At 32.2% G+C, this 26,882-nt stretch overlaps 3 protein-coding genes and 1 pseudogene across 3 annotated transcripts; 2 read left to right on the top strand and 2 right to left on the bottom strand.

Moving 5' to 3' along the window:
- Positions 1-467: 467 nt before the first annotated feature.
- On the bottom strand, positions 468-1,466 carry LOC131613917 (F-box/kelch-repeat protein At3g06240-like). The gene has a single exon (XM_058885553.1). The coding sequence runs from the start codon at positions 1,464-1,466 to the stop codon at positions 468-470; it is 999 nt and encodes a 332-aa protein (XP_058741536.1).
- An 11,851-nt stretch (positions 1,467-13,317) lies between these two features.
- LOC131613916 (F-box/kelch-repeat protein At3g23880-like) lies at positions 13,318-14,598 on the top strand. Its single transcript, XM_058885552.1, has one exon. It carries the CDS (start codon positions 13,318-13,320, stop codon positions 14,596-14,598), a length of 1,281 nt encoding a protein of 426 aa, XP_058741535.1.
- A 1,173-nt stretch (positions 14,599-15,771) lies between these two features.
- LOC131613914 (F-box/kelch-repeat protein At3g06240-like) lies at positions 15,772-16,965 on the bottom strand. The gene has a single exon (XM_058885551.1). The coding sequence runs from the start codon at positions 16,963-16,965 to the stop codon at positions 15,772-15,774; it is 1,194 nt and encodes a 397-aa protein (XP_058741534.1).
- Positions 16,966-22,875: 5,910 nt separating this feature from the next.
- On the top strand, positions 22,876-26,469 carry LOC131611692 (uncharacterized; annotated as a pseudogene).
- Positions 26,470-26,882: the final 413 nt, after the last annotated feature.

The raw sequence follows: 26,882 nt of genomic DNA, 5'->3' as shown, positions 1-26,882 counted from the left end.
ACGGCAGAGAATGTAGCTACAGGAAGGCTCCTCCATCTATACGCCCATTAACAATAATTTGAAACGGTCTCATGTTAGGCATGGGCCATGGTTTTAAATTGCGGTTGCGGCTGCGGATGCGGTTGCGGTTGCGGCCACCGCGATTGCGGGTATTGCGGCTACTGCGATGCGGATTGCGGTCGTTGCGGCGTGAATTTAATATTTAGAGCATAAAATATTATACTTTATCATTTAGTTTATATTTCACATGTCTGTTCGCCATTACTTTGAAAATCAATAATTCGTTCAAAACATACCTTAAATCTACTATAAAAATAGAAAGAAACCTAGTTCTAATCATCGTAATAAGTTCTGCAAAATATCTACGACACAGTAAGGTAAAGGAAATAGTCGCACAAACAAAGTCAAATCTAGCACATGAATTAATAAGAATTGGAACAAGAATATCATTGGAGAAGGACTTACTATCAACACGTTGGGACCAAACTTTCGACATAATCCCGGATAGAGAACCAACATATCTTATCGTTGATTCTAGTTTTCTTTGCTATGTTATTTCTGCAGTTATAAAGAATTGCACTGTCTTGTCTGTGATTTGCTAATAATAGTGTATCACCATCCTCAGAAAGATGCAACGGCGTTAATTTAATCCGTGGGTGACCAAGTTCAAAATCTATTCCAACATTGTGATAACTAAATTTAAGGAACTGAGACCAAGATTTTTCATCTCCGAATTTCGTCATCTGCCATATGAAAAATTCAGTTTCCTTATCATAAAAAAAACAAAGGGAATCCATCAACACACAAATATTTGGTGGTTTTATTATATCGCCAACATTGTCATAATTTTCAGGGGGCATCAACTGTGTGAAGGTCTCCGTGCTTAAATCAAGCGAAATTATTACAAATTCCTCAATAACATCATCTCTATCATACACACTCTGAAATGCCATCCAGTTAATAGTGCACCTCAGATATACACCATCATACTCATGACCATATTCCAATTGAAAAGGAATAGCAGGAAAACCATAAATAGTTCTCCAAACATCATCACCTAAACAGAAGACTTTCACAATTTTGGTTTCCGGATGATCCAAATTTGAACCGAGCAGCACCACTTTATAAGTTTCAGTTGAATTATCGTAACCAAAAGTGAAATTAAAATATTTAAATGTAAAGAAAATAGTCCCTAATTGATCAGATATGGCTCTAGTAGCAGGATTCCAGAACCGAAGCCACCTTTTATTGGGAGAATAACCTGCCAAGCATACTAGTCCATTGCAAGAACCCACAATCTCATCACAGTTCTTGTCATTCAATTGGTAATAAGGATCACTAGGAATATCGATGCTACGGTTTTCCCATAATAGACTAACAGGGAATGCTACAAAACTGTAATCACCGTAGTTGCGCGAAGATATAAGTGAGAATTGTGGATTTAGTTCCGATCGATTAAGATGCATTTTGATGAACATAGGATGAGAGATGAGAGTATTCCACAAGATGCATTTTGATGAACATAGGATGAGAGATGAGAGTATTCCACGACTTACAGACGCATTTCATCTGCATCAGACATTTAACCCTAAGACAAGATAGAATTTGGGTGATAAGCTCATCTGGTAAAAATAGAGTTGGTGGATTTGATTTCAGCGGCTGGGTAGCCATGAGAGCAACCTAATGAAGACTGAGATGAAAAATTGATGCCGTAACTTCTTTATAAACAAGCCAAACACAATTCACCCTAATTCTATATACACCTGCGCACTAATTTTTTGTATTTATAAATTATCTAATATAGTAATCAATAGGAAATTGTATAATAGAAAGAAAAAAAAAACAAAGAGATTATGACTATTTTCATATAAACTTAAAAAGTGATATTACATAACAATTTGATTTGTTATAGGTAAAAAAATAATTATTAAATATTTATTTTAAATGACATAATTTAAGATAGAATTTTAGAAGGAATGCATAATTCTTATTCTAGTCTATTGGTTAACTCAAATGTTATGTGTTAGTGGAGTTGATCGAGTGTAAGTAAAAGTTTAAGGTTTAATATTTAGTGGCATTATTTATTTATATTTAATTATTAATGTAAATAAATTATTTATATTTATTCATAACAACTTTTAAAAAATATACATTTCAGTCTATCAGAATACATTACCACATGTATGTGCAACAAGTGTCGTTTTGACATGAGGTGAACAAATTTACCTAGAGCGTTCAAATATGTATTCAAAATTTATTTTAGGGGCTGTTTGAGAGTCTGTTTGGAGGAGAAGGTTTTAGAAGATTGGGTCTAAATATAAAAATATGTTTTATATTTTTAAAATAACATAATCTTATATTATATGCTAACTAGCAAGAAATCCGTGCGTCCGCACCAGTCTTGTTGTGGATTGTAGATATGTCACCAATTTATCATATAAATTTAAATAAATAAAATAAATAAAAAAATATTAATAAAAATAAAAAAACAATAGACTGCAAAATAATTGAAAGTTTTTCAAAATTTCTATTATTAAAGATTTATTAAACATATAATTTATAATAAAACAATTTTGAAAAATAGAAAAAATGTTTCTTATAGAGTTGTAATAATAAACGAATTTATAAAGTTTAATAAATGAGATAAATAAATCCAAACTTAAAATTAATTGAAAAGCAATAGAAACATAATTTTACTTAAAAGTCCAAAAACACAATTATATTAAAGGAAATAAATTTAATGTTTTATTTATTAAAATCTGGACAGTGATTTGAAATTTTTAAAAAAATGAAAAGTAATTAGTATAACTCATAAGTTTTAATTTTATTTTATTTAATTGTACAAAAAATGTTAAAAAATTCGTGCGTACGCACGAATATTGATATGATTATTCGTGCATTCACACGATACTCGTTTGTTACACGTGCGTTCATATGGTACTGGAGTGTTTTTTTTTAATAAGCAATTGTATATAAGATATCGCACTAGGGGTGCAACCCTTACAACAAGAACACACTAAAAAGGTATTCTACAAAGCAATGGCAATTTGTACAATTCGTAAAAATTAAGTCTACTAGGAAGCTCCTTACTACTAAACCATCTCCATGAAAAATACAATATGTTTGATATCACGAATTCTAGTGTGGACTAAAGAATTGTCAACAACTTGATTTTAAAATTTAAAAAATATAAATATTTTAATTTATTTGTAAAAAAGAAAAATTAAAAAAAATCGTCAAATATAAATATATAAGTTAATTAAATCAATCATTGTTAAGAAAAAATATTAAACACCAATGAAAAAAACAATTCTGTAAAATATATAAAGCTGAAATGTATTTCTCAATACTGTTACTCGTGCGTTAACACGTTACTGGTGTGTTAACCGTGTGTTCACACAGATTTTGGCCTGGTTTCTTGTGTATTCACATGGTACTTGTGTATTACTCGTGCGTTCGCACGGGTTCTGGTGTGGACCGCAGATATGTCACCAATTTATCATGAGAATTTAAACAAATTAAAAAATATTAAAAAAATGAACAAAAAAATGGACTGCAAAATAATTTTATAAGTTTTTAAAAACTTCTATTATTAAGAAAAACTATTAAACACAACTTTGTAAAAAACAATTGTGAAAAATAGACAAAACTAACAAACTAAAATAGTTTATTATAGGGTTAACTATACGATTCCCCCTGCCACTAGGGCGAGTTTTGATTTTGCCCCCCAAAATTTTTGCAACAGCCAGGAATCGAACCTGGTCTAATCATTCAAAATTTTTACAACAGCCAGGAATCAAACCTGGTCTTTGCATGTGGCCATGATGCATCTCCCACCAACTGAACTAGTACATCTTATTGATTTGTTTTCGTTTCAAACTCAATTTAATATATATTATTTACGTTTTAACTATTTTTATAAAAAAATATATAGATTAACGTTAATATTAATAATTAAAAAAACTAAACAATAATTATACATATTAAAAACATTAATATATTATAAAAAAACGTTAATGTATATTTAAAATGTACTTTATATATTATAAAAAATATTAATATATTATAAAACATTAATATATTAATGTACTTTATATATTAATGTACTTTCTAATTGAACTTTTAAAGTTTTTGATTTTTATAAATTGATAATTCTTTTATAAATTAAATTTTTATAACTTTAATATTTTTTTTAATTAACGTTTTTATATATATACTGAATGTTTACATTTAATTAACATATAAAATAAAAAAATTTAGCATATATGTTACATAAAAAACTAATTATATATACTGAATGTTTACGTTTTTTATTTATTATATATATTAACTAAATAAAATAAATATAGATGATTCAATAATTATAAAACTAATTATATTTTTCAATTATAAAACTAAGCTATAATTAATAAATCCCTAACAAATATTAACGTTTTATTTTTTTATATAATATATTAACATCTCAAATTTATAAATTTCTAAAAAAACTGAGCAATTCCTATAAAAAATTAAACAATATTAAATTATATTAGTTATACTAACTTTTTATATTAGTTATACTAAAATATACTTTATATATTAATAGTTAGTTTATAATATTTTAAGGACTCCTAGTATAATGTTAACATTTTTTTTTGTTTTATATATATGTTTTATTTTTTTATATTAACATTAACAACATTTATTTTGTTTTATATATATGTTAAATTTTTTTATGTTAGTGTTCAGTATATTTATATATATGTAACATACATACTAAATTTTTTTATTTTATATGTTAAATAAATGTTAACATTCAGTATAATATATATATATTAACATTTTTGTTTATTACATTTAAAAAAGTTAATTAAAAAATTATATAAAAACGTTAATTAAAAACTTGAAAGTGTTATAAAAATTTAATAGTTTATAAAAAATTTAATTAGTTTATAAATTTAAGAATTTATAAATTTAAAATATTATATAAAACGTTTTATATTAATATACTAACTTTTTATGCTAATATAAAATACATTATTATGTTCAGTTTTTATTCAGCTAACACATTAATAAGAAAACCAAATAAAAAATATTTAGTTGCAACGAAATGGTGTAGCTTAGTTGGTTGAGTAGTTACTCAATTACATACTTGCAGTTGGCTCTGGCAAAAAATTTGAATGATTTTTGCTTATTAAACATAGTAAGCCCTAGTGGCAGGGGGCATCGTATATTTAACCCTTTATTACATTTATAAGAGATAATAATAAATTGGTTTCAATATTTTCTTCCCTATATAAATTGGATTCATATATTATTTTAAATATATTTACTTTTATTTTCTTTAATTGTACAAAACATGTAAAGATCCGTGCGTTCGCACAGATTTTGGCCTGATTACCTGTGCGTTCACACAGTACATGTGTGCTACCGGTGCGTTCACACACATTTTGGTATGATAACTCGTGTGAACACACGGTATCGGTGTGATACCCGTGCATTCACACGGATTCTGGTGTGGACCACGGATATGTCAACACGGATTTTAAATTAAAAATAGCTTCAAAATAAAAATATTAGATACTCGGGCATTCACATGGATTTTGACCTGGTTACCCATGCGTTCACACGGTACTCGTGTACTTCCTGTGCGTTCACAATAATTTTAGCCTGATAAGTCGTGCATTCATACAGAATTGTGTGTTACTCGTGCGTTCACTCGGATGTTAGTGTGGTTACCCATACATTCAATCGGTTCTAGTGTGTTACTTGTGTTCATATTTTTATTTTCAAAATATAATCAAATATAGTTACTATACACTTTATAATAATATATACAGTATTTTCTTAAGCCATGTTAAATCCAACACCACAATCAACCTTCTTCGGACATAATAAATTAACAACCATAACCAACCTTTTTTGGCCATGATAAATCAAACACAACGACAAACCTTCTTTTAAAATAATTTAACATAAAATTTAAAAAAAAAATCCTTCAAAATGGAATTATATTGAGAATTTGTTTTTTTAGTGAGATTTTTAACATCATGCTATTAAGTTTTTCATTTACTTTCTCTCTCTCTATATATATATATATATATATATATATATATATATATATATATATATATATATATATATATATATATATATATATATATATATATATATATATATATACACTATTGTCACTCTATGACAAATGCAAACAGTTTGGTTGATTAATTGTTGTAACTTACAATTGTAGCCAGTTACATACTCAGAATGTAATAAGATGATTTAGGTATAAAAATTTGACATTTGATAAACAGTTTTTACATCAGGTATAAAAATATATGATGTAAAAAATATTTATCAAATAATTTTACATCAGCTTAAATAATCAATTGATGTGAAAAAAATTTGAATTTAGTGATTTTACATCAGGTATTTAATTTAAATGATAGAAACAAAAACGCGGTGGCAAACTTGTAAATAAAATGAAATTGGATTATAAGGGTTTTTACATCGGGCCATAGCAGCACCGAGGGGAAAGCCGTACCCTTTTGGCCATTACATCGGCCCAGTTTCTGCCAGATGGGAAAAGTATTGGACGCTTGGGCTATTACATCAGACCCATTTTCTGTCCGATGGGAAAAGTATTGGGCATTTGGGCGCTTACATCGGCCCATTTCTAAACCGATGGGAAAAGTCCCATCCACGAAAACCCTAACTATACTAAAACTTAGACTCAGTCTTTTTATTTTGTTCTCTTTCTTATTATCTTCTTCCACCCTTGTGCTTTATCTTCTTCCACCCTCGTGCTTTGTCTTCTTCCGCCCTCGCCCTCGTTCCACCGTCCGCTGCTGCTGCTTCCGTTCGCCGCTGCTTCAAGGCAACCACTGTTCGCCGCTGTAACACCCTTCTAAACCCTCGCAGCAATTAATAATTAAATTAGAGTAACATGCAATCAAGGGCGTTACAATTAAAATAAATCAATTATCATCCGTCAATGTCATGCATTCACTAAGGAACATTTCATTATACATCATAATTCATAATATATCATGTTGGCACAGCGGAATAAATCATCAAAATTCAACAAACACACAACTAGCACATCATCCATTCATAACACTGAAACACATTCAGTTAGATTATGAAAATCATGCATATGAATGAACTGACACTATGCATGTGGTACCAATCATCATCAATGGGAATAACCCAACGACCGATCCAACATCCTCAAGATACGGCCCTGCCAGCACAAATTCCACACAATGGGAATCATGCCCTTCACTGAATCCACAACATCATATGGATTCAGCCCTCAACTTATGATTATGAATGGGTTGCAAACATATATGAAACATACTTATACCATCGTCAAGTCTATGAGGAACATCATCTATTACTCAATCCATCATCATCATCATCAAAGAATGTTTATATATATTAACATCATTCAAATATCGTCCAATCGTTATCATCATACAACCAATAAGTCATCGCATGATTATTGCTTCAAACATAACATTTATTATTACATCTCATTACATACATGCACAATACATCATTCATCAAGCAATACAATCATAATTCAAAATTATTGGAAGTTATACCCCCATTTCATCATTTAAACACACAGGTTATTTCATGAGGTCCATCATACTCAAAAAGGCACTCAAAACAGGCCAACGGTTCAAAAGATACGTTATTTCAAAGTTTGGAAAAATTTATGCACAGCAGGGTCCGCTCAACGGCCCACCAGCGACTCGTGACAGAAGCGAACTACGTTGGGACCTCCGCTCAGCGGACCTACCTCCGCTTAGCGGATGTGCGATTTTGCAGATTCTCAGGTCTGCGACACACCCTGCAATCTCACACATCCTAAGTCCAAAATCGATTCTAAACATCATATACAGATAAATAATCATCAATTGCATCATCATACATCATTATACATCAAAACAACACATTATTAACCGATAACCTATGCAATTTCATCAATTATAACATCCCTAAACCTAACATATAATCCAATTAACCTAGATAATATTCCTAATCAATGTTATCATCCAAAACACGATAAGAAATGTTAACCGGAGAGTCCCCCTTACCTTAGTCAAACGTTCTTGATTGGTCTCTCCCTCTACTGCTCCTCTTTCACGTTCTTGAGTTCCCAATTCTTCAGTTTTTTCACGTTCTATCCCTTCTCTCCAATTCCCATATTGTTTTATGAAGATAACATTAAATTAGTAATGGGCTTTACTAACTTAACACCTCCTTCTTACTAACACCACACATGGCCCAATACCATAAGCCATTCTTTTCTAATTTATTTTCATAAAACCAAAATAAGTCTTATTATAAATTCAATTTCCAATTAAATTAGAAATCAAAATATACAGGTGTTACAACTCTCCCCTACTAAAAGAGTTTTCGTCCTCGAAAACATACCTTAAGTAAAGAGTTCCGGATATGAGTCTTTCATCTGGCTCTCTAGCTCCCAGGTAACATTTCCATCAGCTGACCCTCCCCAAGCTACTCTGACCAAAGCTATCTCTTTGCCACGCAACTGCTTCAGCTTTCGATCTTCAATTATCACAGGTAATGCTTAAACCGTCAAGTTGTCTTTCACCTGTACATCATCTACTTGGATCACATGGGACGGATCCGCAATGTATTTCCTAAACTGAGACACATGAAATACATCGTGCAAATGTGCAAGCATCGACGGTAAAGCAATACGATAGGCTACTTCTCCTACTTTTTAAGAAATCTGAAACAGACCAATAAAATGCGGTGTCAACTTCTTTGACTTCAACGCTCGACCAATACCTGTCATAGGAGTAACTCTCATAAACACATGATCTCCTTATTGAAATTCAAGTGGCTTCCTTCTCCTATCGTGATAACTCTTCTGACGACTTTGAGAAGCTTTCATTTTCTCTTGAATCATCTTAATCGTTTGCGTAGTCTGTTGCATAATTTCTGGCCCGATCACAACACTCTCACCAAATTTTTCAAACCCAATGACGTTTTCGACAGCAACTGCGGGCTTGAAGGATTCGCAAATTGGTCCCAGGCCAGTAGTGGTTGCAATATCGAATAGTATGGACGTAAACACGCCACATGGGAGGTGATAACTGTTGGTCGAACCTTCTCAGAAGTAGAGGGAGTAATTCAAAAACCTGGTACAGTAGGTAGGGCCAACCCTGGAAAGTTTAATCAAGTCGAAGATATCCTATTGTTTCAAGGTGTCACCTTTCACTTTCTTGATCTTGTACGACCAAGCAATGAAGTCTTGTTGAATAGTGGGAGCTAAACGAAAAATCCTGATAGTTCCATAGAGAGGGCTGAGATCAAGGGTTTTCTTTAGGGTGACAGGGGATCTGGTTTGAGAATGAATGAGAAACATTTCTTTAGTTTCTTAACATCTCCCACTTTATCAGGAATAGGACCCAGAAGGGCATGAGCATTGTTCTTAAGGAGAAAAGGGAGTAAAACCTACGAACGAAAGATACACATCTTGCCTTCGCGTGCAAGAGGAGGTTCTAGCACGAATGGTTTTTGAAGGTGCAGGAAAACGTCACTCATCATGGAAACTAGAGGAATAGTGTCCGGATTTTAAAGTTGTTCAACGATTTGGTTGGAGGTAGTCATTGAAAGTTACAAAGGTTTGAGAAGGAAATTAGCAAAAACGTTGGATGTTTTGTGAGTTCTGAAATGAAGGCTTGATAATACAAAGAGAGCGTAAAAAGGAATTAAAGAAATGAGGAGAGTATTTATACTACTAAAGAACTCAAATGTTTGGAAAGAAAGTGGAAAAACTGTGGGTACGTGACGAACACGTGTTAGGTGAATAGCAACCGATTGAGGAAGATGTTGAGTGGAGGCCATATTCATCCTAGGAAGTTGAAGCTAAAAAGTAGAGAAGTGGTTGCATGCTTACAGACGTGATGTCTAAGGAAAAAGTCATGATTAAGATGACGTTAGTACGCACTAAGAAAGACTAAAAATGTCCATTTCTCCCATTTCATTCAAAAGGGACATTTTGGGGGGAAATTTGTTGGCTAGGATTTTCGACGAAGACTAAAAGCTAGCCAAGAAAAGGAATCCAAAGGGTTCGACTTTGAGGGAGAAGTACCTGAGTCGACCATAGCTCTAGTCGACCAAGAAAGACTCCATCAATAGTCAATTGGGTCTGAAAGCGCCAAAAGCCCAAGACTAAATAAACTATCCAGATCATGAGAGTAAGGGATTTGGAGGGAAAAGAAAATACAAATGGAGAACATGGGTCTTCATGGAAGGAAGTTAGAAGAAAGAACGTGGGATTCCAGCAGGTCGAAAACCACCAAGAAGTAGTTATTTTTCTGTATTATAAATAAAGAACTTTGTACATAGTCTCAGGAGTTCAAACTTACAAACGCCTATACGCTAAACACTCAAAGTACCCAAGTGAACGAGCAAAACGAGTCAAGCAAGGACTATGTATGTTTGAATCACCTACTTTTTTCTTCAAATTTTAATGTTATGTCATTTATATTCAAGCTTTGTTATTTTCTTTGCATGCTTATGTTTAACTTTTCGTTTTGATCTTTCACAAGCATTTGCAAAAAACACCAATTTTGACGTTAAGAATGTTTGACGTCGTGTCAAACACCTCCTTTTCAAATAACAATATTCCAAAAATCTTATAAAAACTCTTTGAAAAAAAAACGATGTTATGAGATTCCCTAGTCGATCTCGCAAAGTAACCTATAAAAAGATACTAGTGTTGTTTAGTAATTTCCAAAGCAAACACTCGGATGTGATGATATATGGGTAGAAGAGAAAATTTGAAAAGATAAGCATATTTGTTGTTGGTTTGGAACCAAATATAAAATAATACGATAAGTTACATTGAAAAAAAAAATTTACCGTATTAGATAAATAAAAAGCTCGCAATGCAATTAAAAAAAAGGCTGATATGACACACTATATGCAAGAGGGGTATTGTTGTCTTTTTCAAAACATAAAATGTTCTTATATTATAGATAAGTTTATGTTGATTATGTTCAATTTGTAGTCAAACTTATTTAAATGATATTACCATATTCATTTATTTGATCTTACCCCCTTTATATTATAGATAAGTTTATGTTGGTTATGTTCAATTTGTAGTCAAACTTATTTAAATAATATTACCATATTCATTTATTTGATCTTACCCCCTTTATATTATAGATAAGTTTATGTTGGTTATGTTCAATTTGTAGTCAAACTTATTTAAATAATATTACCATATTCATTTATTTGATCTTACACCCTAATTATATTATAGATAAAATTATGTTGGTTATGTTCAAATTCAATTTGTAGTCAAACTTATTTAAATAATATTACCATATTCATTTATTTGATCTTATCCCCTTAGTCAAATTCTTTGGTTCGATACATTGTACAAAAAATGAAAAAGCTCAATTATTTATTTTTCTTTGACCATAATAATAAAAATAAATAGAAAAAATAAATAGAAAAAAAAGTAACTCTGTTAAAAAAATAAAATTTATTTCATATATATGAGAACTGAATATTTGGTTTAATAGATAACTTCGTTTTTGTTGTTTTCGGTCTTTCAAAATTCGCATAACACCTCCAACTGCCGTTATGCAAGCTGTGAAAATGAATATTCATCCATCTCACTCACAACATCCATCCATCCATGTCACTAGCAAGACCAAAAATGTCGTACCCTTATCAGTATGCCATTTACTCGAAAATCCTCTAATTTTTTATACATTCAATTATAAGATTATATATAATTATATTTGCAAAAATATATTTTTTTAAATAATATTTGAGGCAAGGATTATAATCAAACCCATCCAACGCGCGAGTTTTTATATAATTCACATTTAAACAATTAATCTTGAGGGTGACAATGTATCAATCATTAAAGATCCAAATTTTCCATTTTTGAAAACTAAAGAATCTGAATGATTTAATGTCTTTTTAATTTAATGTGTTTTACGTTTTTTTAATATATGTAATAATAACGCCCAAATATGATAGATTTGTCCATCACATAACTTTTATTAATTAAAAATAAAAATTAGCATGAATTTTTCTTTATTTTAATTTATTTTCAATCATACACTTAAAAAATTTTCTTTATTTCAATTTATCACCAATGATAAAATAAAATTAATCACAATTATTTGGATTTTCTTTATAAATTAATAAAATAGAAACTCAGATAAAATCTTTTAGGTTTTTAAAATGTAAATAATTTAAATAATAATAATAATGGGAAATATTGACACAATCATAGTACGAGTAATATTATAGAGAAATATTGACCTGTCTTTAGGTTTGTGTAAGGTAACACAGTTAATAATTACAAAAAAAATGGGAAAATAGTTGTTGAAGCAAAGGTTATTTTGGGAAGCAATATTGGTAAAAAAAAATTATATCGCAAGTTTATCATTGACACCTTCTGATAAAAGAATCCCTTTCAAATTCTAACGACACCAATTTCCTTTAGCTGTTTTATTTGCAATGACTATCAATAAAAGTCAAGGCAGTCACCCAAACATGTTGGAGTATATCTACCACAACCAATGTTCGCTCATGGACAACTATATATTGTCTTATCAAGGGTTAATTCAAAAAAAAAATTAAAGATATTGAGGACTAATGATGAATGTGAAGATATAGATACAACATCAAATGTAATTTACAAAGAAACATTTAAGAATATTATTTAGTTACTTAATTTTTATTTCTTCAAACTTATACATTTTAAATTATCATAAAATTTTATTTTTTAATTTATTAACTTTTACATTAAATAATTAAAAGTATAATTGCAAATATAGACTATATGACCTACAAAATAATTTTATATGCAAATAACAAATAAATATCAATTATTATAAAAAATTATTTCTAATATACCCGTGCGAAGCACGGGTCGGTAATCTAGTTTAAATAATATTACCATATTCATTTATTTGATCTTACACCCTAATTATATTATAGATAAAATTATGTTGGTTATGTTCAAATTCAATTTGTAGTCAAACTTATTTAAATAATATTACCATATTCATTTATTTGATCTTACCCCCTTAGTCAAATTCTTTGGTTTGATACATTGTACAAAAAAATGAAAAAGCTCAATTATTTATTTTTCTTTGACCATAATAATAAAAATAAATAGAAAAAATAAATAGAAAAAAAAGTAACTCTGTTAAAAAAATAAAATTTATTTCATATATATGAGAACTGAATATTTGGTTTAATAGATAACTTCGTTTTTGTTGTTTTCGGTCTTTCAAAATTCACATAACACCTCCAACTGCCGTTATGCAAGCTGTGAAAATGAATATCCATCCATCTCACTCACAACATTCGTCCAACACTTCACAATCGGTGTTCCTCCCCAATGAGCTTGTAACTGAAGTACTTTCCTCCCTTCCTGTGAAATCTTTTATGCGAATGAGATGCTTGAGTAAGTTCTCTAATTCTCTCTTTACCGATCCTATTTTCATCAGAATGCATCTTCTTCGATCTGCTCGAAACCCTCACCTTGCACTTGTCACTAGCAAGACCAAAAATGTCGTACCCTTACCAGTATGCCATTTACTCGAAAATCCTCTGATCACCCTTACTGACGAACCTCATTACCTTATGGACGATGTTTGTTTCAACCAATCCAATAGCCGTGTCAACCATCGTGTTGTCGGTTCATGTAATGGATTGATCTGCTTGCTCATTTTTTCAATTTTGGATCAAGATATAACATTTCGTTTCTGGAACCCATCCACTAGAACAATATCTAAAGCATTAGGTCATTTATGTTTTTCGAGTGATAGGGTTAATCGACGCCATCATAGGGTTAGTCAATATAGATCTTTAAAGTTCGTATTTGGTTATGATAATTTAACCTCTACTTATAAGGTTGTGTCCCTAAATTTTCAACCTCGCAATAGGATAACCGAGACAAAAGTTTTTAGTTTGGTTGATAATGTCTGGAGAAATATTCAAAATTTCCCTGCGGCTCCACTTCAGTTTGTCTATCGCTTCCACCCTGTCTATCGCTTCCACCATGACTATGATGGTGTTTATTTGAGTGGCACTGCGAATTGGTTGGGTGTTTTTGAATACAAGGTTAAATCTCTTGAGAATTATGTTATTATTTCTCTTGATCTGGGAACCGAGACATACACGCAGATGCATCTTCCTCATGGTTTTGTTGAAATGCCTCGAGTAGACCCAACTATTGGTGTGTTGATGAATCGTCTTTGTTTTTCTTATGATTTTAGACTAACTCATTTTGTTATATGGCAAATGATGGATTTTGGAGTTCAAGAATCTTGGACACAGTTTCTTCAAATTAATTATTTGGATCTTCAAATTAGTTCTTTGGATAGTATTGGTTACAATTTTAGAGATAAGGAATTATTTATGGTGCCATTGTATCTGTCGGAGAATGATGATAGATTGATATTAGGTAGCAGTTTAGAAGAGCAGGCAATTCTGTATAATATGAGAGATAACAGTGTCGAAAGAACTAGAATTACCAATAAAATAAGATGGTTCCTTGTCAAGGAATATGTGGGAAGCTTGGTGTCAACCTCTGAATAGTAAGTTCTTCTTTCATTAATTCACGTATATTGTATGTATATGCATGCATGATTGTTGCCATTACTTCAACATAAATATGCATGATTCGCATATTTAGATCTTAGATGTCTATGTTTATTTAAAACATTTAAATGTTTTGTAAATTAATATATATTAGATAGATATCCTTCTTGATTTGATTATACAGTACAAGTACGCACAACCATATAGGTTTTGTTTCTCTACGTATTATTGATATTATACAGAATTCAATGTCTTGTTGCACTTTTGAGAATTATTCATTCATTTTCCTTTGAGTTTTTCTTTTATTTTTTCACTCTAATGCATATGCTTAATTGAAGTCTTTTATGAATTATAGATCCACAACTTCGACCGAATCAACGGTTCATGGCAGGATTCGAGCTTATTGGAACTTACTTCCGCTAGAGTACTACTCACTTTGTTGTATAAGAAATTTGAAACTTACTGTTGTTTGTCTAAATATTAGCTTACTCATTACACCACAATGATTTTTAAATTTGGAGCCAATGATATTAGTAGGTATTCTTTAACTACATCTAATAGAGTAATGCTAAATTATCTGAATAGATGTGCAGTTTTTCACCAATAGATAAGTAGATATGTAGTTCTTGGTTAGGCTCTCTGTTATATTGATTTATGAAATGTTATGATAAGGTTCATGAGATTATGGATTTTAATTTAAAACTTATTAAGGAAATTTACAAAACTAAGAGTTGGGTTGAAGTGATTTGTGCATTGCAATGTAAAGGTTTCCTAATTAAGAACGAACGAATGAACTACTGAACCATATATTTAATAGTTGTGCATTGCATTGCTAATTGAAGGTGAGGTTGCGAACACAAACTCTTGTTAGGCAAGGCACAGAAACAACAATACACACAGAGAAAAAAAGACAGAAGAAAACAGGATGCCTAATCCTTTGAAGTGCAGCCGTATCTGAAAAAAATATAAAGAAAGTAACTTCTATCTACAAGTCTATGTCACAGCTGTTAGTTGAGTTCTAAACATGGTAATAAGATCTGTCAATTGATTCTTGATTCAAAATATCTACAACAAAGTATTGAAGTTAAAAGAAATAATTGCACAAATTATACAATCTGCACATGAATTCATAAAAATTAGAACAATATATCATGGGAGAAGAACTTTCCTTCAACATGTTGGAACCAAGCTTTCGACATAAGCCCTGATAGAGAACCAACATATTTTATTGTTAATTCTAGTTTTCTTTGCTATGTTATTTCTCCGGTTATAAAGAATCGCACTGTCTTTTTCGTCGTTTGCTAATAATAGTGTATCACCATCCTCAGAAAGATGCAACGGCGTTAATTTAATATACGGGTGACCAAGTTCATAATCTACTCCAACATTGTGATAACTAAACTTAAGAAATTGAGACCAAGATTTTTCATCTCCAAATTTCGTCATCTGCCATATGAAAATTTCAGTTTCCTTATCATAAGAAAAACAAAGGGAATCCATCATGACACAAATATTTGGTGATATACCCCCATGATTGTCATAATTTTCAGGGGGCATCAATTGTGTGAATGTCTCTGTGCTCAAGTCAAGCGATATTATTACAAATTGCTCAACAATATCATCTCTACCAAACACATCCTGAATGGACAGCCAGTTAATAGTGTTACTCAAATGTACACCATCATACTCATGACCAAAGTACAATTGAAGAGGAATAGCAGGAAGCCCATGAATAGTTCTCCAAACATTGTCACCTAAACTGAATACTTTTACATCAGTTTCTGATAGAGTACGATCCACAACTGAACCTAACGCCGTGACTTTATAAGTCTGAGTTGAATTATCATAACCAAACGTGAACTTACAATATTTATAGTTATAGAAAACGGTCCCTTCTTTATCAGATATTGCTCTTGTAGCAGGATTCCAGAACCGAAGCCACCTTTTTTTATACCCATTAATCTCATTGAGAGAATAACCTACCAAGCATACTAATCCATTGCATGAACCAACAATCTCAGTACAGTTCTTGTTGTTCAATTGGTAAGAAGAATCATGAGGAGTATTGATAATACCGTTTTCCCATAATAGACTAACGGGAAAGGGTACAAAACTGTGATCATCGATATGTGAAGATATCAATGAGAATTGTGGATTTAATTCCGATCGATTAAGATGAATTTTGATGAATATAGGATCAGAAATAAGAGTGTTCCATGACTTACTCACACATTTCATCTGCATCAGATATTTGACAGTAAGCCGAGAGAGAATATCGGTGATAAGCTCATTGGGAAGAATTTGTGGCCGTGATGGATTGGACCTACGGTGGTGACACCGTAACTTTGGAGATTGAGTAGCCATGAGAGCAACCTAGTGTAGTGAGAGATGAAAAGTTGATGCCGCAATTTATTCAGAAGAGTATAAACAAGCCAAAGACAATTGACCCTAATTCTATATACACCTGCGTACTAATCAGTAATCCCTTTCCTAATTTTATAAATTTTAAAAGCGATATTAATTTACAATTTTATTTAAAAAATGTAAAACAAAATAATTGTAAAATATTAATTTTTTGTTAAAATGATATATAATTTAAGAACGATGGAATAATTTATATATTTTAATCTATTAAAAAAGATTACTAACTAAAAAAATATATTGTTTTTAAAAATGTTACGGAATTAAATCTTGAAAATAGTACTTCAAGGATGAAAATAGACTCTTGCGATTGAAAAGACTCTAGTAAATATTTGTAGACCTACATTATTCACCATCTTCTTCTTGTCTTTTCAATATGTCTAATCTCTTTTTCAACATTATTCCTTGAAACAACTACTATTCCACTAATCATCAACAACATCAATGGAAAAAAATCTAAAGTCACCGAATCGTTTGCTCAGGAGGTAAATAATGTTTATAACATTTCATTGAACCAGTTACCGGTTTGGTGCGTCAACGAGAATAGAATAGCCATATCCATCTCTTAAGAATATCAGATTGGTCTGGAAGTTTGTAAACAAATCTACATGGAAGAATCACCTAGCCTAAGGGTTACACTTCAATCACGGTGGTTAACTTGTGTGCCAAGTTATTGGAACTTTGAATCTCAATTGAAAAATGGGGTATGAAATTCTAGTATCAGAAATGTGATGTCGAAGGAGATGTCACGACACAAATATATGAGAATTGAACACTATGGAACAAGATAAAAAGTGACATAAAGTAAAATACACAAAGAAGTGTTAACTCAGTTCGGTGTACAACAACACATACTTTGGGGGCTACCAAGCCAGGGATAAGTCCACTAGATAGTATCAATTCATAGACCCTCAGCAAACAACCAGTTTGCGACCTAATCACTTAATCACTACCCGTGCTATACTTCTACCTAAGACTCACCTAGGTATGAGGCCCTCCTCAAATCCCTTCAATCACAACCAGTGATAAACGACTCAATTAAGCAATTGTAGAAGACTCTCTTCAAGAACACACAACCATCTCTTGCTTAGAAGCCTATGAATGATTGACAAATTACAACTCAACTAAAATACTTCAACTCTAATATCAAAACAATATATAAGAGGATTACAATTAACAACAGACTCAAGACTAAACACGATAAACACACACTCTTCAAAAATTACTTGAGTTACAACACAAGTAGGATTATGCAGTCTTTATAAGGTAGCAGCGCATCCTCCATGGGCTTGGGCCAAGTGCAAAAATGTTTTAGGGCTTCCCACAATTTGAAGGATAGAAAAACACTTAGAAAGGGGGGGATTGAATAAGTGTGACTTTAAATCTTGGACGATAAAAATAAATTGCACAATTATTTTTATCCTGGTTCGCTGTTAACGAAGCTACTCCAGTCCACCCCCGCAGAGATGATTTACCTCAACTGAGGATTTAATCCACTAATCGCACGGATTACAATGGTTTTCCACTTAGTCCGCAACTAAGTCTTCCAGAGTCTTCTGATCACAACCTGATCACTCCAGGAACAATCTGCTTAGTTCACTCCTAAGACTTTTCTAGAGTCTACTGATCAACACGATCACTCTAGGCTTAGTTCACTCCTAAGACTTTTTGCTCAGCCAACTGCTAAGACTTCCTAGAGTATACTGATCACACGATCACTCTAGTTCCTTACAACTTAATGTAATCAATTCAAGAGTTTACAAATGCTTCTTAAAAGCGATAATCACAACTGTGATATTTCTCTTACAGTTTAAGCTTAATCTCACTAAGATATTACAACAGCAATGTAGTGAGCTTTGATGAAGATGAAGATTCTGAGTTTTGATTTGAACAGCGTTTCAGCAAGTTTGATATAAGTTGTTTTGGTGCAGAATCGTTAACCTTGCTTCTCATCAGAACTTCATATTTATAGGCGTTGAGAAGATGACCGTTGAATGCATTTAATGCTTTGCGTGTTCCGTACAGCTTTGCATTTAATGTTATACGCTTTTGTCAACTACCTCGAGCCTTGTTCACGCTGTGTCTACTGACGTAGCCTTTAGTAGCTTTTAACGTTCCTTTTGTCAGTCAGCGTAGTCTGCCACGTGTACTTCCTTCTGATCTGATGTTTGTGAATACGACGTTTGAATATCATCAGAGTCAAACAGCTTGGTGCATAGCATCTTCTGATCTTCTGACCTTGAAGTGCTTCTGAGCGTGATACCATCTTCTGATCTTCAGTGCTTCTGATCTCATGTTCTTCTGATGCTTTCATAGACCCATGTTCTGATTCTGCTTCGACCATCTTCTGATGTCTTGCCAGACCATGTTCTGATGTTGCATGCTGAACCATTTGAGACACATCTTCTGAGCGCTGAATTATGCGTACTCTTTATATATTTCCTGAAAGGGAAATTGCATTGGATTAGAGTACCATATTATCTTAAGCAAAATTCATATTATTGTTATCATCAAAACTAAGATAATTGATAAGAACAAATCTTGTTCTAACAATCTCCCCCTTTTTGATGATGACAAAAACATATATAAATGATATGAATTTGCGATCAGAAAGAGTAGACGGCAAAAGACAAATTACACAGCTATAGCATAAGCATATGAATATGTCTCCCCCTGAGATTAACAATCTCCCCCTGAGATAAATAATCTCCCCCTGAAATAAATACTCGAAGAACTTTGATAAAAGACTTCCCTGATTATTTCGGTAGAGACGATCATATAAGCTTCTGCCTTCAGAGAATTCATAGCTTCTGACTTCTGCTTCCATTGGACAGCTTCAGAACTTGAATTTCTTTAGATCCTTAGAACACTCACAGCTTCTGATTCCTGCTTCCATCGTGGACAGCTTCAGAACTTGAATTTCTTTGATCTTCAGAACATTCACAGCTTCTGACTTCTGCTTCCATTCAGGACAGCTTCAGATCTTGAATTTCTGGATCTTCTAGAACATTCACATCTTCTGATTTCTGCTTCCCTCGGATAGCTTCAGAACTTTGAATGTCTACCAATCATCACTTCATGCTAGATTTGTATCAGAACATTGTTGAATGTACCAGAGCATCATCAGAGCATCTCTACATCCTGAAATGTTACAGAACAAAAACTAAACGACAAAAGTCAGCATGAACGAGTTAGAACATAAAATGTATATTCAAATACATGATATGTATCAGAGCCAAATGTATCAGAGCATTTAGGCTAAAAACGTGTATCAGAGCAAATAATGTATCAGAGCCATAACATTATATGTATCAGAGCAAATAGAATTTTGTCAGAACAGGATAGACAATGATATTCAAATTCTATTATCAGTGCTTCTGATTCATTCTTCTTTCTTGCTTCTGATCTCTGAAGCTTGACAGCACTCGGCTTGCTTCAGTTTCCATGGTTTTGCTTCTGGTGTTTGCTTCTGAAGATTCACTTCACTTCTCTGTACCTGCAAAACACTTAAACCATATAGAACTTGCAGTTCTTGTTAGTGAATGTGTGGGAGCCTTTACCCAGCAACTGATAGATTTAATCAAATCATTTATCATTTATCTTTCTCCCCCTTTTTGTCATAACATCAAAAAGAATATTTAAACAGATTTAGAAGAATAAAACGACAAAAGAGAACATTCACTGGAATGTAAAACACAAAGAAACTTTTTCATTGATCAGCAAAAGATATTACAAAAAGATGTGCAACAAAGAAAAAGAAAACTACTAAGACCAAATCCTAGGACCCTAGCTAAGACAACGTCTGTGCCAGCATGCCATGAAGGAGTGAAACGCCTCATTGACTGCTTCTAGGGCTTTCAGGCGAGGGATCAGGGAGACTTGGTCCTGACGCAGATCTTCCACCACCTTTACCAGAGACAACATCCTCAGCGGGTGACGATGAAGAGATGTCTTCAGAAGAGATTAAGGGAGAGGAAAAATAAGATGAAGAGGAAGCTGAGTCTTGAAGGTCGAAAGATGAGGAAGAAGATGGAGATGATGGAGGGCTTTCACCAGGAGGATGATACACTCGTCTAGAATAATTTCCAGACAGCATTGCTTCGAATGGATTCACCTTGAGAGGATCATAGGTGATTTTGATCTTTTTGGGTTTGGGAGGTGATGTTTCAACAGCTTTTCTTTTGTTGTTTTGATCATTTTCATTATTTCCTGGGCTTGCTGAAGAGTTCATGATGGGTTTGCAGAAAAAAAATGAACAGGTAGGGTTTGATATGGAAGAGAGAGAGACAAACTTTAAGAGGAATGCAAGGAGATAGAAAACCAAAAACCATTTTGAAGAGTATTTAAAAAGAAATAAAATGAAACGAATGATGACTAGCATTTAATGTTACGTGACGTGAGGAGAGATAATAAAGACAAATGAGGTGACTAGCACAGTTACCTATGGTCGGCGTCCCTTCAACTGCACGCGCGCTTATCCATGAATAGTAACGACAGGTTTACCATCCCGAGATAAAACGTAACAGCTGTTTTGCTTTAAAAGAGGTTCTGAATCAACTTAGACAATGAAACGTTAGTAATAACCGAATCATAATTTCTAAAAGAATTCAATCAGAACTTCTGATTAAAAGAAATGTTTCACATTCATTTCAGAAGATACTCATACATGAGAACTTCTCATCTTCTCATTCTGGGCATAAATCCATACTGATGTTCTTCAGAATGAACTTAAACCTATCTTCAGCCAGGGGTTTTGTAAAGATATCAGCCCATTGATGGTCTGTATCAACAAAGTTTAAAGAAATAACACCCTTCTGAACATAGTCCCTTATGAAATGATGTTTAATCTCAATATGTTTAGCTTTTGAATGAAGAATAGGATTCTTAGATAAACATATAGCAGAAGTATTATCACAGAAAATAGGAATGTTACTCTCAAATATCTGATAATCTTCTAACTGACTCTTCATCCAGAGCATCTGTGTACTACAACCAGCAGCTGCGACATATTCTGCTTCTGTTGTTGATAGAGCAATGGTTGCTTGCTTCTTGCTGTACCAAGAGATCAAATGACTTCCAAGAAACTGGCAGCTTCCTGAAGTACTTTTTCTTTCAATTCTGTCTCCAGCATAATCAGCATCGCAGAATCCTACTAAGTTGTATTCTTTAGATTTTCTGTAAACTAAACCAACATTAGTAGTACCTTTCAGATACCTTAGAATCACTACAAGAAAATTAAGGTTTTACGACACAAAAATTGTGACTGTTACTTGATAGCTGTCGTAACTCTAATATAGAGACGCGTGTTACGACGGTATACACCTACCGTCCTTACATTTTTAAAAAATTATTAAATATAACGACGGTTATACAACTACCGCCCTAGAAATAAATTCACGACGGTTTAATATCCGCCCTAAAATATATGTTATGACAGTACATTAACCGTCGCCCACCAAACATAATAACACCATGAGAAACTCATCAAAGGTCACGACAGTAAACCAACCGTCGCGCCAACTTACTTAAAAATTATCAAACTTTACGACGGTGAACCTACCGTCGCCTACAATTTCAAAATAGGTAAAGAAGAACACGACGGTGAACCTACCGTCGCCACCCATACCCTTCACACGCGGATAAAAAGTTCGCGACGGTGATTTCACCCGTCGTCATCTCTGAAAATAATATATATGTTAATGTAAATAAACAAATATTAACGTAATAATAAGTGTTAAACATAAATAAACAAATATTAACGTAATAATAAGTGTTAAACGTAAATAAACAAATAAACTTAAAAAAATTAAGTTTATTAAACTTAATAAATTAAACCCTATCTACCAACTTCTACCTCTTTTCCTTATTCGAGTGAAAATCCTTCCTGTTTCTCTTTTCATTGAAACACAGAAATCCCCTTCCCTAAAGAACCCTAATCTCCATTTTTGTGGTCTTCTTCTCACCGCGTCTCAAATCACCTTACTCTTAGATTTCACAATTCTTTGTAGACATTTCACCAACACCTTCTTCCCCTTAATCTCTCACCAATGTCTTCTTCCAAAGGTGCAGACCCTAGCTTGGGTTATCTCACCAGAAAACACATAGAGGTTAAGAACAAAACCCCGCTCCCATTCAAATCACCGCCGAGCAGATTCTCCGTGAAGCTAGGGAGAGCCAGGAGGCTGAGATCCGTCCTCCAAAGCAAAAAATCACTGATCCCACCAAATTCGGCGAGTATCATCTCCGAAAGTGAAAGGAATTTAAACAACGACCCAAAACAAGTTTTGAAAAGAATTGCTTTGAGTTTGGAAACCATTGGAAGTGATGAGTTCACCTTTGGAAGAGGCAAAATGGATTTGACCGACGAAGCTGAGAATGAGGTTGAGAATGATTGGTCAACTAGGATTCAAAACTTGAATATTGATGATGATGATGATGATGATGATGATGATGATGATGTTCAACCTTCTACTCCTCATATGTATATTGCAGCAGGACATGAAGTTGATGGTGGTGAAGTTGTTGTATCTGATAATAAGTTAAGTCATTTGTTCCCAATTTGGAAGAAAGTGAAGATCTTGAAGATTATTACAAGAGAATGGTTCGTATCTCTCTCACCCTTTGATTCTGAAAATATATGCACACTTTTTACAAGTGAGTTGTTTGTTTTTTGTAGGGATTTTGTTTCTTATTTTCAGTTAGTTAACTTACATAGCTCTGATGAAAATGGTTTTAATCGTTTATATTTTAGTTCAATTTGCATATACTTGATTATAAGTGAATAGATGTAGCTCTTAGTTTTTTAGCTGTGCTAATTTGAACGTGCAACTCAAGCTTCACCTCAAGACTGGTAACAACACTTCCGTGCGTTTTGGAAGAGACTGGAATGTTCTCTTCAAACTTGCAAAATATTGATTTTTCCATTAATAAGAAATAAAAGTTACTAACTCATAACATCCTATTTAGCGATGTTCTTGCAGCATATGCTAGTTTTCTCTGGGAAGAAGAAGATGATGAGAATTAAGATGGAAATTATAAAACTCAGGTGTGTTTTTTTCTCTATATGTTAGTGCCCTTGTTTTTCAAATGACACACATTATTTATTGAATACATATGGACATGGAAAAACAATGGGCTATACCTGTCAAGACCTCAAAAGAAAAAAATGGTGTAGTATATCTTGCAACAACTAATTTAAATGAAGATAGTAATGATGCAGATTATTTGAAGAAGAGGATTGATGAGAATCCTAAAAATCCTTGTTTCCGAAAAAGTATGCCCAGTTTCTGTTCCAGGTGGAAAAGGTATGCTCAGTTTATGAAAAAATCCTAAAAAGTATGTTTTTGAATTAACTAGAGATCACTGTTGTATTTGCAGAGGTATACTGAGGTAAAGAAAATATCACTGCTGACTTCCATGGAGAATTATGTTTCACTACTTCTTGAGGGAGGAATACCTATTTTGACCCCATCGTAAGAACTTCACTATATTTAACTAGTATCTTAGGGTCCGTTTGTTGCTTTAGATTCTCTAAAAATCATTTGTTATAAATAACGTTTTTAACTATTAATAATCAATGTTTTAAATATCACCAGTGTGTTTTCCCTTGTGTTTGATTTATGCTTTTATCCGTTGTTGTTAGCTTTTCATTTGGAACCCCGAGGAGATTCATACCCGAGGATAAGGTTGTCAGGGTGAAAGGTCTTGCTCTGACTGCAGATGGAAAGGATGATATTTTTGATGTACCATTCAAGGACTTAGATGCATTTCTTGCCGGTAATTTTCCTTCATAGCTGACTATAATTTTTGTGTTAAAAATAATTATTACTTTAGGGCCCCGAGTTTTTTATAATATTGTTTTTATCTTGAAGCTTTCTTGTATTGAGATTTTAAATAGAATAAAATTGTTTGTATTGAGATTCTAAATAGAATAAATTTGTTGGAAAAGATGTTAATATTTTGAAATATGAAAATTTGATTCGGAAGAGTATATACTAAGTTTATGGACTTAGGGACCACATGATATAACTTGATTTACTACTAAATTAAGTAACTTGACAAGACTTATAAATTGACAAGAATATTTATATTACATGACTTATCAATTAGTTAAGAATTTTTCTTTGAATATGAACACAAAAAACCATTGAATTCATCTAATGTACTAAATATGTGATATTTCTTCTAATGTTATATGATTCTGATAAAATGGTTTTGTCCAACTGTGCCTACCCGTCCTATATCTATACTTGGTGTTTTTCCTTGCACTGCATGTAATGTTTTTAATCTCTCTTGTTTTCTATATTTTGTATTCAACAGTTACAAAGAAGAACCTTATGTGTAATTAGGTTGAGTCTCATAAGCACTGCAGCTATAACAGCTTGTGGTAAATTCTAAGAAGAAATCATTATGGTTTCTACAAAGGTAAATTCCTGCCAAAAAGAGTTTCCATTTAGCATTTGAAATGCTATTACATTGATATTTATGTCCCCTATCCAAATTTCCATTTCAGGGAATACTTTATAAGTTAAATACATTGTTGTAGCAGGGCTTATCATGAAGTTAATTACATTCTGTCTGATTTGCATGTTACTCCATCTGTAGTCATGAGAAAGTTTTGTCTCCTATTTATTTAATAATTTTAGAGTTTTATTGATATACAATGTCACTGTGAAACTTGATTACACATACAATGTATTGTAAGTTTTTCAAACTAATGACAAACTGACTTGGATTTTCTTTCAATTTGTATCTAAAGCTGACACATATTGGAAATATTTTCTGCAGATTACTTCTCTGGCCTAAGAAGAAAAGCCGAAACATTTGCTTATTCTATTGTGGTAAAAAAAAACTTCTCTCTTTACTCAAAAGTGAAGCATTTCTTGTTAACTATACAACTATTGTAGCAAGGTTTCAATCATTTAAGCTACAAGTAATGACTTTGTATATCAACCATGGGATTACTACTCAGATGCATTTGTTGAGATTATTTCATTTGTCATTGGAGCCAAGGTTTTTGACATTATTACGGATTTTGCCAAGACTGCTGCAAGATATATGAGTAAGTATAAATTCAATTAAATAGCTATTTTGGTACTTAAATGTATGAATCGACATCTATATAGTTTCTCAATGTGTCAGATCTGTTTTCTATATAATTTTGTATATTACTATTTAACTCCATTTTTTACTTTATTGTTTTTGAAGGTACTTTACAAAAGAGCACAACTAGGTGTAGTAAAGAAGATAAAGAATGGAACTAGCAAGATTGTTCTTGATACTGCTGAAGAAGCAAGGACACAACTGACACTAGTCATAGCTTTGTTGATGAGACTCATACCACTGACAGAGGTTGAAGCATCCATAGAAGCTAGCTATGAGACATAAGTCAATATTTTGAATATTTTGTGGTGGCTTCTGTTGTGCGATCATTATGCAGTCTCTTGGCTAAACATATATATATATATATATATATATATATATATATATATATATATATATATATATATATATATATATATATATATATATATATATATATATATATATATATAAATGATGACTTCAACTGTCTAGTTTAATGAATACTATTATATATGTAAAGTTGTTGTATTTTAATTCATATTGTAGCATCGTAACATATTGTTCTGAACCCTATTGGAAGGATTTTTATTCTTTATAAATTTTGATAACTCAATTAAATTTAATAGTATTTTTCTATTTTGGTGTTATAGAATTTTTTTAAGTATAAAACAAAAGAATTTTTTTCTATGCAAATTAAGTAATTTTTATTTTATTTTTAAAATTAATTAACTTAGCGGGGGTTATAAACCTCCCTTGGTGGTTTCAAACTGTCGCAG

This window comes from Vicia villosa, linkage group LG6 (assembly GCF_029867415.1).
Source record: "Vicia villosa cultivar HV-30 ecotype Madison, WI linkage group LG6, Vvil1.0, whole genome shotgun sequence".
Lineage (NCBI taxonomy): Eukaryota > Viridiplantae > Streptophyta > Magnoliopsida > Fabales > Fabaceae > Vicia > Vicia villosa.
Note: the sequence above shows the minus strand (reverse complement) of the source record. Positions and strands in the feature narration are given on the sequence as shown.